This window comes from Takifugu flavidus, chromosome 7 (genome assembly GCF_003711565.1).
Source record: "Takifugu flavidus isolate HTHZ2018 chromosome 7, ASM371156v2, whole genome shotgun sequence".
Taxonomy (NCBI): domain Eukaryota; kingdom Metazoa; phylum Chordata; class Actinopteri; order Tetraodontiformes; family Tetraodontidae; genus Takifugu; species Takifugu flavidus.
The window spans coordinates 14,360,039-14,376,242 of NC_079526.1; the positions used below are offsets into that span (position 1 = coordinate 14,360,039).

Here is a 16,204-nt window from a genome sequence, read left to right on the forward strand (position 1 = left end):
ACCTGCAAAGCAGAGTTTAAAAAAAGTTGATGATTTTAAAATAAAATTTGAAACAAATATAACAGTTAAATGCTGGTTGTCCTCGTAGCAGCAGAGCCTTTGCATGAGCTATTCTGATAGGAACAATCAAACATGCTACTTTACCTGTGAGCAAATGCTCAAAAAGACGAAAACTATTAGCATCTTCATAACTCCAATCTTCAGCACCTCTGCTCTATTTCTTAACTTCTTTCTTCACTCTTAATCTTATCTTTCTATATGTATACCTGGTGTCCATTCAGCTTAAAATACCAAGACACCTTCATCCAGCCCCTCCTACCAGAAGCAAACATCCAGTCACATGAAAGGGAGACCTGGACCATGGGGCATATGCAGGTTAGGTAGCATGATATAGACACACCTTCACAGCTATAGGCATGTTATTCTATATTCAAGGATGTAGCCACCACAATTGTAGCATCTTGAGGGATCTGGATTGGATACCCCTACCCAGAGGTCCAGAGTCCTTCCCTTTTAACAGAGTAAAATATAAAAAGGAATTCGATTTCTGTCAGGAAAATAACTAATAACTACTCCGAAGGATTTTGTTTTTCCATTTACTAGATCTAGTAATGTAACAGCAGCATGTAATGGAAATACTTTCAAGCTTTTAAGATCTTTATTTTTTATAAAGAACATTTTTCTGTACCGGATATTTAATTGTGGGTTTGAAATTTTAACAAACCATAATTATTATGTTAGAATTAGAATTATGTTAGAATGTTAGAAGTTAAAATTGTGTTTCCTTTAATAAAAATAAAAAAAGGATATGCTTCAACCACAAAGGGCTACAAAGAAATTGGAACTCGAAAAATGTAAATAAAATTTATCTCTAAATTATTTTATTATTTTACAATGAGGACATTATTTCTCAATATCGAGACTGGGGGGGAAAGGGGGGGGGGGGTGATGTCTCGATCATCCTGCTCAACCATAAAGCTCTAAATAAAACATAAAACCCCACTAGATCAACTCTGTCTCCAAGCACCTTGATTCTCTTACTGGAATCGTAGGCTATAAGCAACCAGCTCGGAACAGGTGTATTTTTTAAAGGATTTGAAAGATGTTTTTGTGCTTGTAAAATCACTTCTATCAAACCTCTATTTGCAAAGAAAATAAACACAAGTCGGCGCGCTGTCGCATAGTTGATGACGTAAATGTCGTCACAGCCCGGGGGAACCGGAAGAGGCGCAGAACGAAGGGAAAATAGACAAGATGGCAGCAGTCACAGACTACGGACTAAGAAAAGTAGTTTGGAAAAGTAAGTTTACTCCAGTTTGACACGGCTAAACGTCCATTTTAAGCAGTACGACAGTGCTTGGTTTTGTGACTAACAACTGCGTTTCAGCTTTATCAGCTATTTAATTTACACCATGAATCGAATAGGATGTGATTCTTCTGCTTATTGTTTTGTTCGTGAACGGAAGTTCAAAACTTTGATCTGGGAGAATTTGAGGGATGACCAGTCGAACAGGACTTATAGTAGACTGGCTACAGTCTTGTTCGTTGCGTTGTTTTTGTCACAACTTTATAAAAAAGGCGATTTTGGAAAATAGTTTGTAGCGAGGTCACAGCCTCCTGTTGCCACACCTAAAGTCATCTGGCGAACATTAGCAAATCACTTTAGGTTTTAGAGAAGCTTTAACTATCTGGCCCGGACCTCAACATCTTTTTACACATTTATTGAGTTAAATGTTGAGTTTGTCCCAGGTTTGCCTGATGTCCAAGGACATGGCAACTGTTACCAAGGATGGCAACCCTGGTTACTGAGTATTTTCTTTTCTGTCCTGATCGTCAAAAACATGTTTTGTGTCTCACGCAGAAATAAAAGACACAATTATTGCAGACTGCAGCAAATCAGAAGTATGGAAGGTAGGTTAACCTATTATTGGGTAAATGCTGAGTCTATCTAGTTGCATGAAAAGATTACCATTCATAACATGCCTCTGTTCAGTTAACTTTGTACTGGGTTACCGAATGACAGCTGCTGATTTATTTTCTGACAGATAATGATTCTGGACCCCTTTACCACCAAGCTTCTGTCATCATGCTGCAAAATGTCCGATCTAATGGCAGAGAAAATAACAAGTACAAGAAACACTCAATATTTTTAGTGGAAGGACGTGAAAAAACATTCATATGGATGATGTACTGATCTACTAAAACATTCTTTGTTTCTAGTTGTGGAAGACTTGTTCAAAAGCAGAGAACCTGTACCCGAAATGAAGGCCATTTACTTCATGTCCCCAACTGCTAAGGTTTATAAGATGAAATCTATATAAAGCATTTTCATAAAGAAGCCACGTTATACAAACAGATGATTTTGGTATTGATGTTTAATCTTTGTTGTTATCAGGAAGTATTTTATGTAAATTAGTGACACATTTTATTTTGTTCCAGTGTGTGGAGTCCTTTATTGCTGACTTCAAGACCAACCCGAAATATAAAGCGGCCTATGTTTATTTCACTGACTGTAAGTAGCTTATAGATGACTTCTTTCTATTGATACAAGCAAAATAACTAACTTGTGCCCATCTTAATCAAATGGAGTTTTTTTTGGTATAATTTTCTTTTTAAAATGACAGGCTATTTAAAAGCATTTTGGTCTCACAGATTGTCCTGATGACCTTTTCAACAATATGAAGTTGTGCTGTTCAAAATACATCCGTGTCTGCAAGGAAATAAACATGAATTTCATGCCACTAGAGGCACAAGTGAGTACTTATGTGAAGGACCAGCTTTTCATGTGCTATTTCTTTCTTTTTTTGACGGCTCCTGTAGTAATATGCATTTTTGACTGAAACTGTGTTTTTGTTGTTTAACGTCGTTAAATTTAGGTGTTCTCGTGTGATAACCCAGGAGCTTTCAAAAGCATTTACAGTCCCAAGAGTCAAGACAAACAGAAGACACTGGAGGAACTGGCAGACCAACTTGTTACACTTTGTGCAACACTGGACGAGTACCCAGGGGTCAGATACAAGAAGTAAGCCTAGATGGCATTTTCTGACCAATGTCTCGAATCAGGGTAATGTGAGATTCATTTGATTGTGATAATTATTTTGACTACTTTGTGTCCCAACTAGAGAGAGCAATATGGAGAATACAAAGATCTTTGCGGAACTAGTGGACAAAAAGCTGGCAAGGCACTATGAGCTCGATGACAGTGGGACAAAAAAGGTGAGATCACTGAGCTTGAGAAACGAAACAGCCTCCAGGAGATGATAGGAACATGAGAGCTTTTTGGGCATTTCCTTTATACAAACCAACAATGGGCAGCAAACAAAGATACAAAACTCCCACCTTTTCCTGAAGCATAATAATTATACCCAGAGATTTAATTTGTAACTTTCTGTCTCAAGGGAAAGACGCAGGCACAACTGCTGATATTGGAGAGAGGTTTTGACCCAGTCAGTCCACTCCTGCATGAGCTGACCTACCAGGCCATGGCTTACGACCTCATCGATATCCAGAATGACACCTACAAGTAGAGTCATCTTTCATACAATCCATGCAGTGTGTTGTATGGTTATATATATTTGTCTACCAGGGATGCTTTTTTCAATGTAGCTAGTATATTTCCAGCTGTACATTGTTTTGTTTTTTTAAATCAGGTATAAGTCTAAAGATGGCTTGGAGAAGCAGGCTATTCTGAATGAAGATGACATGCTCTGGGTTAAACTGAGGCATAAGCACATTGCTGAGGTTTCAGAGTAAGTATGCAACATCTGAAGATTAGAGTGGTTACATTTATTCTCTTTTAACCAAATTGTAACCTTTTTCTACTGTCAGACAAATTCCCAAGATGGTCAAAGAAATATCGGCAAGCAAAAAGCAGCCAGATGAGAAGGTGCAGTGCTTTGAATTCTACTGTCAAATTTATGCTCAGTATTTTGCTCTTTAATGATGTCATTTAGACAATATTGTTTTAATTTCAGATAACAATTCGCAATTTGGCCCAAATGATGAAAAAGATGCCCTCAATCCGTAAACAGCTGACTGAGGTATGTGGAGACTTTAGGAATAAATTGCTTTTGAAGGACATCTGGCAGTCATGAACCCTAAAATGTCCATTTAGATGCAATATATTAAAACACAAATGAGTCATTGTTGCTACTAAATATATTTGTTTCCAACCAGTTACTATAGGTCTTGGTTGTAATACTAATATAATCAGATGTGGTGCAAAAACAAATAAAGAAACAATCAGATTTGACCATTTTGTTTTTATCTGAATTCTAGAAAACGGCCCATCTGCAGCTGGCTGAGGACTGCATGCGATGTTTCTCCAATAATGTGGAGAAACTCTGCAAAGCTGAACAGGTCTGCTTCTATCAAGTGTTTACATGTTTAACACAGTCTGAGTTAACCATATGCGTAACAGTAGCAAGCGAGCAGGCATGCACAAGCATTGAGGGAGAGTTGACAGAGGGAGTAGGATTCCCCAGACAGGAGTCCTGAGAATGCTAAAGCACATCATTGCAATTTTGGTCCACAGCCAGGTTCTCCACCCTCCACCTCTCTGCCCAGTCCCTGACAGACGGAGCACCCACCACCCCATACTGGTGATTCTGTTAACCAAGTTTCCCTTTAAATCATCTAAAACTGTGTCTCCGTGCAGGACCTGGCAGTGGGCTCAGATGTGGACGGTCAAAAGGTGAAGGATCCCATGAGGACCTTGCTGCCTGTGCTGCTCCACCCCTACAGCACCCAAGACAAGATCAGAGCTGTGCTGCTCTACATTTTCAGCCTTGGAGGTACGCAGCATACTCCTTTCAACATATTATTCATTTACAGTAATAATAATAAAGCTGTTTAAATTTTCACTGAACAGGAACAACAGATGAGAACTTGAGCAAACTCATCCAGCACGTGAAGATTGAAGATGAGCGAGAGTTCATCCTCAACTGGAAAGAACTGGGAGTCCCAATCATCACAGCAGTATGTGACCTTAACTGTTGATGTGCTCCTTTTCATTTCTTTGTCACATATTTTACTGCTGATCTGGCTCAACGTTGCTTTTGTTCTTCATAGCCGAGTTTCTTCTCACGCAAATCGAGTCGAAGGGATCGTTCCCAGGACGAAACGTACAATCTTTCCAGATGGACACCAGTCATAAAGGATGTAATGGAGGTGAGTGAGTGTGAGCACCTAATGTATTCCGCAACGTATCCACCTGGGATGATTCAGTGTATATACCCTTACTGTAAGAATCACATTCACTGCTTTAAAATTGGATTTTATTCTGTGCACAAGACAAAAGTTTCAGCAGCAGCACAACATATTGTTTCCTTTAGCAATCACTAAGATCAATCTAGGTCACTGTAAAGAAAGAAGTGTAAAAACACAACAAAGGGGTGTCATCCGATTCAGGTCATTTACGGTGGTCATGTTACATTTATGGTTATGTTGCGTATGCTTTTGTTTAGAAGATCATTTTAGCATGTATAAATAGCAATAATGCTTCATGCATTGAACCCTACAGAGGGCCCTCTGTCAGGTGACAACCCTCTCTATTCATCCTCTCATGTCTTTTTATGTACATTAAACGCGTAAAGTGGTTACAATGGTTAGGTGAGATGCAGTTTTGAGCCTAAACAAAGGTCACGTCTCTGTCACACGCTGCCTTGTTGAGGCATTCGGCGCAAAATAAGTCATGGCACAGACGACAATGACGATTTATTGTTTCATTGTGAGGTTTTCCTGCTGGTGTGAGTCTAGTGATTCAGCAACACAAGCCCTTTTGTAGTATGGTGACCACTGAGTAACACCATTATTTTCATTGCAGTGGAATTGAACGCACACACCTATCTTACAAATGAGATTGACATTTCCTTTTATTGGGGTTTCGAACACATAAAGTAATAAGGTTTCCCCCTCAGGATGCTGTGGAGAACAAATTAGACGCTAAAGACTGGCCGCACCAGTCGGAGTGTCCTGCAGCCTGGAACGGTTCAGGCGCCGTCAGGTACACTAGGTTCCCTCCTAAAATTCAGTTAAAAGTGGTGATGAGCGGGGTATGGTGAGGTCGCCTTCCTTCTGAGATACGGACATTCTTGTATTAAATAGATGTCTCGTCCTGTCCTCTACAGCGCTCGACAGAAAAGCAAAACAACCCAGGATGAACGCCGGTCAGGTTCCCGCCTCATCATCTTTGTTCTTGGGGGGATCTGCTTCTCTGAGATGCGCTCTGCTTATGAGGTCAACCAGGCCGTAAAATCCTGTGAGGTCATCATCGGTGAGATCGAATAACTGATTAACTCGGTCACGTCATCGTGTCTCTGATGTGCTCGACCTCTTGGAGCCTGCAAGGAATGATTTATGTCACTTCTGATGTTTTGATCTAGGGTCTTCACACATTTTGACCCCGACCAGCCTTCTGAATGACATCAAGGCTCTGAGCAAAGGCCCCATGGAGACATTCACATTAGAGGAAAGGAGCAATGCCTGATGCTCCTCTCAAACCACGGCAGACTTTCACCGCCATCCCACGTCTCAAATCAGGAAACCTGAAGGGAACTTGCCTTACACTTATCTTTAGATTATAATCCTCTTTCAACCCTGCGGTCTGTGTAAAGTAGTGATAAGGACAAATGCTTTTGGTCTTAAAAATATGAGTTTATACCAATACTAAAATCTGGAACATTTCTAATTTGACCATTTGTATTTGCCTTAAAGGAAGATATTGATTGTTGTCTTAATTTTACATCCCTAGTAAACTTTAAGACAGAATTACCGTACCTTGGCAAAAAGTTATTGTATATAGTGTATGTAAGCACCGGTCCTCCTACTTTACATTTCCAAGCGCTACTGTCAAGTTTATAGACGCTTGATGTACTGTGTTTTGAAGTGTTTTTAACAATGAATTTACATTTTTCTTTCTGGAAATGAACGATGGACAAATAAATGGATGAAGTGGTTCAAATATTTGAGCTATAATTGCATTTTTCATTTTAAATTGCCAAAATGTATATATATTTGTAAGGAAATAATTTGACTACTTGACTCGCCATACACACACATGCGCCACATTGAAAGATATGTAAAGTTTGCAGAGAAAACAACTTTGTTACTCTAAAACACATGATGATAAGGTGACCTGTGGTCAAAAATGGAAACAGAGGAGCCTGACCTTAATAAAGATCAAACGATTCTAGAGATCAAAGAGTGATGTCCTCCAATGACAATGACGAAGCAGGGACAGAACAGGCGTTGCACAACAGCGTCACTCTCTTCACACGCTTGAGGATACCTTAAGCACAGCGCAACAGCGCCCCCTAGCATCCGGGTGTTTCAACTGCACAGTCTCTATAAAAAATAGCGGATCAAAGGGGATTTGACGCTTGACCTTTGATTTTAAACCGTGACATTTATATGACTGGTATCGATTAACTTTAACCAGTCAGCAGCTATAGAAAGAATTCAAAATAAACTGGACCATTGTCCAAGATCAGAGCGTTGTGAACAAATCCTGCTGTCAGTTACCAGTTTAAAGACAAACTCATTGATGGGTCCTGACTGGCATCCTCGTTCTGAAGCCTGAAGCATAAAACAATTGGTGTAAACTATAATTAGAATGATGACATTTTGACAAAAAAAAAGAAAAAATGCTAAGTGAAGAACACTTCTCAAGCCTCGCTTATGATGGATGGGACTCTGTAGACAATTGTATGAATTCCATATGATACCTAAACACATCTAAAGACCATAAAGCCCATCCTTTCTGACACCCATTGAATCACTTAATCCCATTTTACAAACTTTGACGTTTCAGACGCCCCAGAAATGAAAACCATGGCCTCTCAGGAGGATGAGGAGAGACCACCAGGATATGATATTGAGGAATGGGATGACGGATCCATATATGAGGGGGAATTTATGAGTGGATTGAAACATGGAAAAGGAAAATATTCCTGGAAGACTGGAGAGGTTAGAGCCAAGAGTTTTCCCTGGTAATTTTAGAAAATGTTTACATATTAGGTAAGACACTTAAAATACTAAGTTTCAAAGTCCCATTATTTTTTCCCCCTCGTGCATTATATGAGTTTTTATATTTCTAGCCAATGAGTTGGGTCACCTGTTTAAATGGATCTGGATTAAAATAGTATTTAACGCTGGAGGTAACTGAAAAACCAAAGGAGGGATTTTCAGAACACTTGTTTTTGCGGCAACGTTTCGCAACTTAAACATATTTTAATTGAACATTACAGTACTACGAGGGGCGTTTCTACAAAGACTACTGTCACGGTGAAGGTCTTTACTTCTGGCCCTCAGGCCACAAATTTACAGGTAAGTTCTACCTCAACAGGAGGGAAGGATACGGACATCAACTCTTCCCCGATGGCACCAGCTTTCAGGTAAGAGGTCGTTGGATTTGTGGCAGGCATTTTTTTAAAGTCAATTTGTAAAAGTTAACAAATCACAAAACTCTCCCCTCTCAGGGGTTGTACCACCTCGACCACAGGTTTGGTCCTGGCATCATGACATATCCAAACGGCCAAATGGATGTGGGTCTTTGGGTCGGGAAATATTTGCACAAGCTCTGTGATGCAGCGGAAGAAAGCTTCACCCTGGAGAACTTTCCTGAATATGCTGCCTACATGGACCCCGGTGCCCCAATTCAGGTACAGGACGGCCCTCGTGGTAAAGAGCCGCTAAAAACCACAAGTTGACTTACAACAGAGTGAATTCATTCTCCACTCAGGGGGATTTGGGCAGAGATCGGCTTTTAGATTATTCTTTTGTCCCCCCTGGCATTGAGAGATCCTCAGCAGATGGCGATCTCTCACTTCTAATCCCCGCCCAGAGAAGAGACTTGGATCAAGTGTTTTTTGGTGATCTGTGGGAGGCGGATCATTACCAGGGCGAGCGAGACCCGGCCTTCAGCCTGACCCTGCAGGCCCGTGTGGAGGCTCACATACACAAACACAGGTCAGATAAATATCGAACACTCAGCTGCCTGTTAGCAATAGTGGAAATTGATTTTATTTTTTATTTTTCACAGACTTGCGGCTGAGAAATTGAGCTGGGATGTCGGAGCTGTTTTGGCTCCGAACAGGAAGGACTTTGGTCCTAAAGGACCTTTGGAAGTCATCTCAGAGCAGCTGATCCGGCACGCCGCCCGTGGTGATCTCCAGACTGTGTCAAAGATCATCCGTGCCGGACTGGTCCACCCTGATGTGGCAGATTCACGAGGAAACACTGCGCTGATTGTTGCCACGGTAACGGCGGTTTCAAGGACTTAGGATTTGAATAAGATGTGATTGTTGCTTCCGTTGATGCTGTGGTTTGGTGCGGATCCCGGACAGCTGGTGTCAGGTGGCACGCTGTCTCTTTCTGACTGCCGTGCATGGTTTTGTGCACCCGTCAGGTAAACCGCCATCATGATGTGCTCCAGCTGTTGTTAGACGTGGGGGCCGACATCGACAAGCTGAACAGTGAGGGCATGTCGGCGCTGGCTGTCTGCCATGTGCTCTATTACCCCTTTCATTGTCTACATGCTGCTTTCACTAAACCACCAAACAACACTCAGGTTAGATTTTACCTCGTGCCATTTTTCCTACAGTTTGCAGCACACAAAACATTTTTGTTTGAAGTAGATTTCTTATCATCAGGTTTTGGAGTCCCTTTCTAAAGATGAAAATAGTCCCGATATCAGCCAGGTGGATCCCTCCACGTGTGAAGTGGCCCTGAGCAGCCAGAGTCCCCCGTCTGACCCGTATGGACTGTTTAAAAATGAAGAAACTGATCATTATCTTGAGTATTATGACGCTCGTGTTCGAGTCCCTCATTTTGTTTCTGCAGGACATCCAGAGAAATATCGTCTCTGGCCTCTGAAAAGCAAGTTGTCCAGGAGTCAAGAAAAGAGAAGAGGAAGGATTATTTAAACACCCTGGAGCTGTTGGTGAAACGGGGAGCAGACCCCAACATGTCCAGGATCCCCATGCCTGTCCTCTTTTTAGCCATCCTGGCATGTGATGGCGAGGGCATTAAGAGGCTGCTGCTGCTGGGGGCCCGCACTGACATCCCTCTTTCTCCTGAGGCAAGACTTCAATTTTTAACTTTAATCTAAGATCAGGAATATTTGTTTCCAGCTAATTAAAGAAAAAAAAACCTTTGGTAGAGAAAAGGCCTGTATCCGCTGCACGTGGCTGCAGCACTGCCAGGTCCCGCAGGTCCTGAAATCACAGAGATGCTGCTCCACACGGTCCAAGACCCAGACGCACGGGCAAACGACCACGATGAGATCTTTGAACTAGATAAGGTCTGACGTCAGTTGAGACTTTTAAAACATGTACTTAACATTATATATAAGAACTTCTTTTAATGGCCTCAGGTTTTCATGAAAGGCCAAAAGAGCACAAGTGAGAGTGCAACGCTCAAAGAAGGTGGACGCACAGCTCTGCACGTGGCCTGCCAGAGAGACCGCGACCACCTGGTCAGCACACCGGCTACGCAGGCTTTCATGTCATTATTGTTAAGGAGCTACATAACAATAGAGCTACATAACAATGACACAAATGAAATGCATTCGTTCTTGCAGAACGCTAGTAAGATCGTAGCCCTCCTGCTTTCCCATCGAGCCAACGCAAACCTCCTGTGGAGCGGCCACTCCCCACTTTCCTTGGCTATAGCAACTGGGAATATTCTGGTATTCCCCCCCCCACACACACACACAATCATACAAAACCTGTTTGATCTGTGTTTTCCATGTCCAGGCAGTGGAAGCGCTGTTAAATGGAGGAGCAGATCCCAACCTCCCTCTGGGCCCCAGTGTGGGCAGCGCTCTCTGTGCCTTCGCTAACATCCACTACACTTTAAATGGCAATAAAGAAAAGCTGGTACGTGCATGTGCATATAAACTGTTGGCCAACCCGTGACAGGCAGATCGAAACTGGATTGCATCCGTCATTCCATTCGAAAAAAATTGTGATATAGAGATATCACTGGATGTCTGTCCTGCCCTTCAGGTGTCAGGTTGGTGCAGCCTCCAGGTGAATGTTTCCTCCTGCTTGTGTCTTCACTATAGATGGAAATGTTGGTTAAAGCTGGTGCTGACATCCTGATGCCAGTTATGGTGGATGGTGTGGGAACGGCAATGGACTACGCATACTACTCCTTCAACCAGGTAAAGTGTCAAATGCTTCTTCTGCTGGACTTTGTTGTAGTAGCTGTGTGTTCTGTGTCGTCAGTTTAACCAACATGCAGCATCGATTGCTTGATACTTTGGGATTATTTAGGATTTGCACATCACCTGCACACCCTTCAACCATCTGAGCGCCCAGGAGCAGGACATATTCCGAGCAAGGTGTCGGCTGCTGTGCATGATGAGAGATCAGATGAGGGCGGCCGCTCATTCTGGTTTTGGGAAAGCATTTCCAAAGTTCTGCTACTACTGTGGCCGATCTGTGTCGGTGACGCTGACCCCGTGTTACCGCTGCTACAAGGTGCTGTACTGCTCCAGGCCCTGCAGACTGAAGGCATGGGATGCAATACACAAGAAAGAGTGCTTCAGGGTGAAAGCTGGAACACGGGACTGTGGTACTGCTCACTAAAACTATCAGATTATAAAATAACTGGTTGGCTTTTTAATACACCCTCCATTTAATGCTCTTATTCATGAGTGTGTGTTTTTTTTCTCAATCTAGTGGCAGCTGTTGGTCTTTCCCAGAATGGCCTGGAAACATCAACAGTCATCCAAGGCGATCCAAGAGAAAACTACACCTTCAACTAAACGGCTCCGGAATTATCCGTAAATAAGACGAGCTAAACACAGCTGTACCCAACGTTAAACATTTCTCCCCTTTTTCTTTTTCTAAAGAATGTCCATTTTATTACTTGAACACTGACATTAAAGTTCCACTGAAAACACGTGTGCGTTCACAGTTGAATGAGTCCATGTTGAATGACGACAATAAGTTCCTTTTAACTTTTATTTTCCCAGCCAGTGTTTTCCAGTGATTTATTTAACTGGAAAATTTATTTAACTGCTTTTTGAATGGTTACAATCGTGTTATTTGGATTTGAAAGTCCGATTATTAATGAATATTGATATAAAATATGCTTTATGTGACTGAGAAGGGACTTTATCGACCTGCACACGTGACGTCACTGCTGTTTTCGAGCCTTGCGTCACTCGCAGATGAGTCAGGAAGGGACGGACATTCACAGGCGATTCCACACGGAACAGACCGGAATTGTCTTTTTAAACCAGCTGCCTCGGACCTGTAATCAGAGGGAGTTCAACTTCTGTGTGATTCGGGTCCAAGTTATGAGTTCCGACTTTGAGGAGCAGGAAGACGAACTGCTCGCGCTTCAGAGTATCTTCAGTCCGCAGGAGTTCGGCCGGAATGAGCCGAAGTTTGGCGGAGAAATCCGAGTGTGTGTGGACGTTCCTGCGGGTTTCACTGTGGCCACGAAAGAAGGTAAATTGAAAATAAAGCTCAGGAATCTTTTCTTGTTTGTGAAAAACAAACCGATGGTAGAGTTAGACTCTGATTTCCAATGACTTCATTTCAAAGCACTTTATTACAAGCAATATTCAATGCTGAACGTCCAAATTATGGAAAAGATAGCCTGAGACTTGGATTAAATGTTGTTTTTTTTCTTCAGGTGAACTGTTGTGTCAGTATGAGATATCGTTCCTTCCTCCTCTGCTCCTGAACTTTGACCTACCTGAGGATTACCCCTCCTCCTCCCCCCCCTCCTTCACTCTCACCTGCAGTTGGCTGTCTCACACTCAGGTAATTCTGGACCTTTATTACCTGTGACACTCACGAATGGAGATAGAGAGAGTGCTATTGTTGCAGAGGATCAACAGAGATTACATCAGTCTATTTGCCGTCTCCTCCCACAGATCTCTGTGTTGGGAGCCCAGCTTATTGATATCTACCAGGCCACCAGAGGCACTGTGGTGCTCTTCACCTGGGTGCAGTTTCTTAAAGAAGATGCTCTCAGGTTCCTGGACATTGAGAATCTGCTGGAGCTTCCCTCTGATGATCACACAAGCAAGAACTGTTGCCATGCTGCAAATCAACAGCCAGATAATCACCCCGCCCCAGACGCGGGGACTTCTCATAACGTGAGCTGTAATCTATCGGGTCACTGTGAGGGGGATGTGTCTGCCCCATCTGACCTCTCTGCATCTGCACCATCAGAACCAAGAGCTGAAAATGCATCCCTATCCAAAAGCCCTGGCAACTCTAACTCCCAGGAGGACGACCAATCCATCTCTCCTCCTTTTCTGTCTCCATCACAAAGACTTGTGTCCCAGATTCTGATCAACGATGCGACCCAGCAGCAGAAGCGCTTTGCATCAACCGTCTTTGACTGCGGCGTGTGTTTTTCGGGCTACCTCGGCTCGGACTCCGTGAAGTTGCCCGAGTGCGGCCATATCTTCTGCCGGGGCTGTCTCTCGGAGTTCTGCAAGGTGCTGATCACAGAGGGGAACGTTCGCGGCGTCACTTGTCCCCAGGCAGATTGCTCCTCTGCTCCAACACCTGCACAGGTACGGGCCTCTCTCTTCATTATCGGTCAGAACTTTAGAATTCTGGACGGCTCATTCATTTCTATAAATGTATATAGTAAGACGCTGATTGGTGACAATTGTTCTTTGACAGGTGCGGACCCTGGTGGGAGAAGAACTGTTTGGACGTTATGATCGTCTCCTGCTTCAGAATACTCTGGAGCGTATGTCTGGTATGTACTCCGCACCCTTGTTACCCTGAAGGTCCATCAATGCCTCGTGTAGGTGAATGCTGAGCTGCCGGTTGTTTATTGTTTCGCCGCCCATGTGCGCTTCCTCTTAGATGTGGTGTACTGTCCCCGGCGTGACTGCGGTTCTGCCGTCATCCGGGAGAAATCCAGCAACGCAGCAATGTGCTCCGTGTGCGGCTTCGCCTTCTGCGTCGCCTGCAGGAAGACGTACCACGGCGCCGGCAGTTGTCGCCCCGAAACCTCCTTGGGTTCAAATGCAGAAAATGAATCGGAGGAAGGGAAATTACCGCTGCCGAAGTCAAAAGGTACACAAGTGTTTTATATTGCAATTGTGTCTGCGTGGTCTTCGACTGCTTGGAACGCTAAATGTGTAAGATGAGAAGCATCTCTTCATGTCGGGCTTTGTTGTCAAAGATTGATCTGATTGATGAGTTGGATCAGTTCTTTCACAAGAAGCTGTGAGGTGTGTGCTGTTGTGTCTCTCAGAGGGGTTGGTTGCTCTGTGGGAGGACTATATCGGTGGGGGTAAGGAGAGAAAACGCCTCCTGGAGAGCCGATACGGCCGTTCTGTGATGACCTTAAAATTGGAAGGTTTCCTGAGTGAGAGCTGGGTGGCAGTCAACACCAAGTACTGCCCCTACTGCTTCTCAAGAATAGAGGTATTGATTTTCTGATAATCACATCTTGTAATGAGGATTTTTTTTGCGTCAAAGTTAATTGTTGTGTTTTATTTTGTAGAAGAATGGCGGATGCAACGTGATGACCTGTTGCCGCTGTTTTCGCAACTTCTGTTGGGTCTGCCTCACCAAACTGACAGAAAGGACAAATAATCACTTTGAGAACGGTACCTGCTCCAGGTACTGGTAATCCACTAATTCCATCTGTCATATATCTGAAGCCACTCCTCAAGGACAGAATTTAGTCTACTTAATGCTTAAAATGCACAGAAAACTCCATTTTTCAACATCTCATCTCAAGTCTTCGCTCTTGCCTAAAAAAATTCCGCCATGACCGCTAGAGGGCGCTACTGTCACGCAGCTCTACGGAGACCGTCACGATATCAATCCACCAAAACTTAGTTTTATTATTCCAGTATGGATGCAATCAGTGCTTAATCTACTATGCTGATTGGGGAACTCTTTTATCATTTATCATAAATGTTTCTGAATGAACTAACTGTTCAAATCATCACATGGTCTTTAAAACTGCCTCTTACAGCTCTAGTAAAACTGTGGTATTCTATTATTCTTAGACACACCTCATACTGCATATGAATATTATTGTTGTTTCCTTCTCAGGTGCCTGATCAGGTGTCAAGTTATCATTGTAGCTTCAGCAGAGACATCTTTTTAACTTTATTTAGGTTGCTTCCAATTGTAAATTCACTATGAATTTATGAAATATTTTATTTAATTGCAATTGCACTATGCACTTAAAATCTTCTCTACTGTTTTTTTCCCCATTTGTTATGGGAATTTTTTATGTTTACATTAATCTCAGTCCAGCCTCTGTTATCAAGAGATAAGTTATGTGACATTACAAAACTCAGGTTTTTAATAAACTGGACCGACTCTTTTTATGTCGGTGTCATTTAACTCCAGTGTACAGCCTTGAGTCTGAAGGAGTTTTACACCTTCTCACAGACTTCCTGTTTTTAAAATATTTTCCTCTCCTGCTTTCTCCGCTCTTCTGCCGTAACAGAAGTGATATAGAACAAAGCACACTCTCACATGTCCTCAGGCCACCCGAGACGATCAAGAATCTCCAGCTGTCTTGTGCACGACGCCAAATATACTCGTGTTTCTGTTGCTGGTTCTTTCTGTATTTAAATGTCCTTGTATCTCTTCCAGGAAAAGTCATTGTCCCACAGGGTTCAGCAATGCTAAAACACTGTTTGTCTTCCTGAACTACAGTCCTCTAGATAGGGCAAGGCCCGGAGGACTAGTTGAGGGGCTAGATATACACTTTTTAGAAAGTAAGCAATTACAAAGTACAAATGCATGTCAAAAGAATTTTTGAAGACTTATTTCAAAGTTAATATAGCCGAGGATGGGCCAGTATTCTTAATGTCAAGCCAGAAGGTGGAAAGCTGTGGTCTCCAACCCAGATTTATTGCTTTCTGATATTATTGCTCAAGTCTTAAAATAACTGCAGCGCAGCAAAAATATTAAATACATCGTTGTGGTTCAACTCGTGCACTTTTCAATTTGATACAAAATGAAACTCATGCTTGTGTTGACAGTGAACCTGCAGAAGTCCAGCAAACCAGATTCATATGCAATCTGCTCCTGCTGGCAGGCATCAACACACCAGCGGCACCTATCAGAGGTGGTCTGAATATCAATGAGAAGAGCCTCCCTACTGGCGCAGGGGAAATTGGGTTATTGTGCATGTTCACCTTGTGAGCTAATAATGACAGAAACATCCCTCGGCAGCAGCAGCAGGACTGGAA

General features: G+C 42.7%; 2 protein-coding genes across 4 annotated transcripts; both read left to right on the plus strand.

The window, feature by feature from the left end:
- Positions 1–1,166: 1,166 nt before the first annotated feature.
- Positions 1,167–11,785, plus strand: LOC130528906 (ankyrin repeat and MYND domain-containing protein 1-like). Its single transcript, XM_057038730.1, has 33 exons — positions 1,167–1,300; positions 1,862–1,911; positions 2,046–2,127; positions 2,221–2,297; positions 2,440–2,512; positions 2,653–2,753; positions 2,877–3,022; positions 3,123–3,216; positions 3,399–3,523; positions 3,651–3,749; positions 3,829–3,886; positions 3,975–4,040; positions 4,279–4,359; positions 4,658–4,793; positions 4,871–4,977; positions 5,071–5,169; positions 5,919–6,004; positions 6,129–6,192; positions 7,846–7,965; positions 8,247–8,393; positions 8,478–8,646; positions 8,688–8,967; positions 9,041–9,257; positions 9,407–9,568; positions 9,651–9,754; positions 9,841–10,078; positions 10,160–10,300; positions 10,373–10,474; positions 10,580–10,687; positions 10,755–10,877; positions 11,066–11,164; positions 11,277–11,577; positions 11,685–11,785. Exons 1-33 carry the CDS (start codon positions 1,255–1,257, stop codon positions 11,768–11,770), a joined length of 3,987 nt encoding a protein of 1,328 aa, XP_056894710.1. The 5' UTR covers positions 1,167–1,254; the 3' UTR covers positions 11,771–11,785.
- Positions 11,786–12,156: 371 nt separating this feature from the next.
- On the plus strand, positions 12,157–15,942 carry LOC130528797 (E3 ubiquitin-protein ligase RNF14-like). 3 transcript variants are annotated; one of them, XM_057038503.1, is made up of 8 exons: positions 12,157–12,461; positions 12,649–12,779; positions 12,893–13,543; positions 13,656–13,734; positions 13,845–14,057; positions 14,239–14,411; positions 14,491–14,609; positions 15,454–15,942. In XM_057038503.1, exons 1-8 carry the CDS (start codon positions 12,179–12,181, stop codon positions 15,656–15,658), a joined length of 1,854 nt encoding a protein of 617 aa, XP_056894483.1. In that variant the 5' UTR covers positions 12,157–12,178; the 3' UTR covers positions 15,659–15,942. The 3 variants fall into 3 exon arrangements, with proteins under 3 accessions (XP_056894483.1, XP_056894484.1, XP_056894486.1); XM_057038504.1 differs by having other exon boundaries at positions 13,656–13,725; XM_057038506.1 differs by lacking the exon at positions 15,454–15,942 and having other exon boundaries at positions 14,491–15,347.
- Positions 15,943–16,204: the final 262 nt, after the last annotated feature.

What these genes read in the sequence shown, in the direction of transcription:
- LOC130528906 (XM_057038730.1), top strand. Translation starts at nt 1,255, where the DNA reads ATGGCAGCAGTCACAGACTACGGACTAAGAAAAGTAGTTTGGAAAA. An exon ending in ATTCCTGGAAGACTGGAGAG is followed by an intron (nt 7,966 to 8,246) that starts GTTAGAGCCAAG and finishes TGAACATTACAG; the next exon opens with TACTACGAGGGGCGTTTCTA. An exon ending in TGCTGCCTACATGGACCCCG is followed by an intron (nt 8,647 to 8,687) that starts GTGCCCCAATTC and finishes CGTGGTAAAGAG; the next exon opens with CCGCTAAAAACCACAAGTTG.
- LOC130528797 (XM_057038503.1), top strand. Translation starts at nt 12,179, where the DNA reads ATGAGTCAGGAAGGGACGGACATTCACAGGCGATTCCACACGGAACAG. An exon ending in CACTGTGGCCACGAAAGAAG is followed by an intron (nt 12,462 to 12,648) that starts GTAAATTGAAAA and finishes TTTTTTCTTCAG; the next exon opens with GTGAACTGTTGTGTCAGTAT. An exon ending in GTTGGCTGTCTCACACTCAG is followed by an intron (nt 12,780 to 12,892) that starts GTAATTCTGGAC and finishes CTCCTCCCACAG; the next exon opens with ATCTCTGTGTTGGGAGCCCA.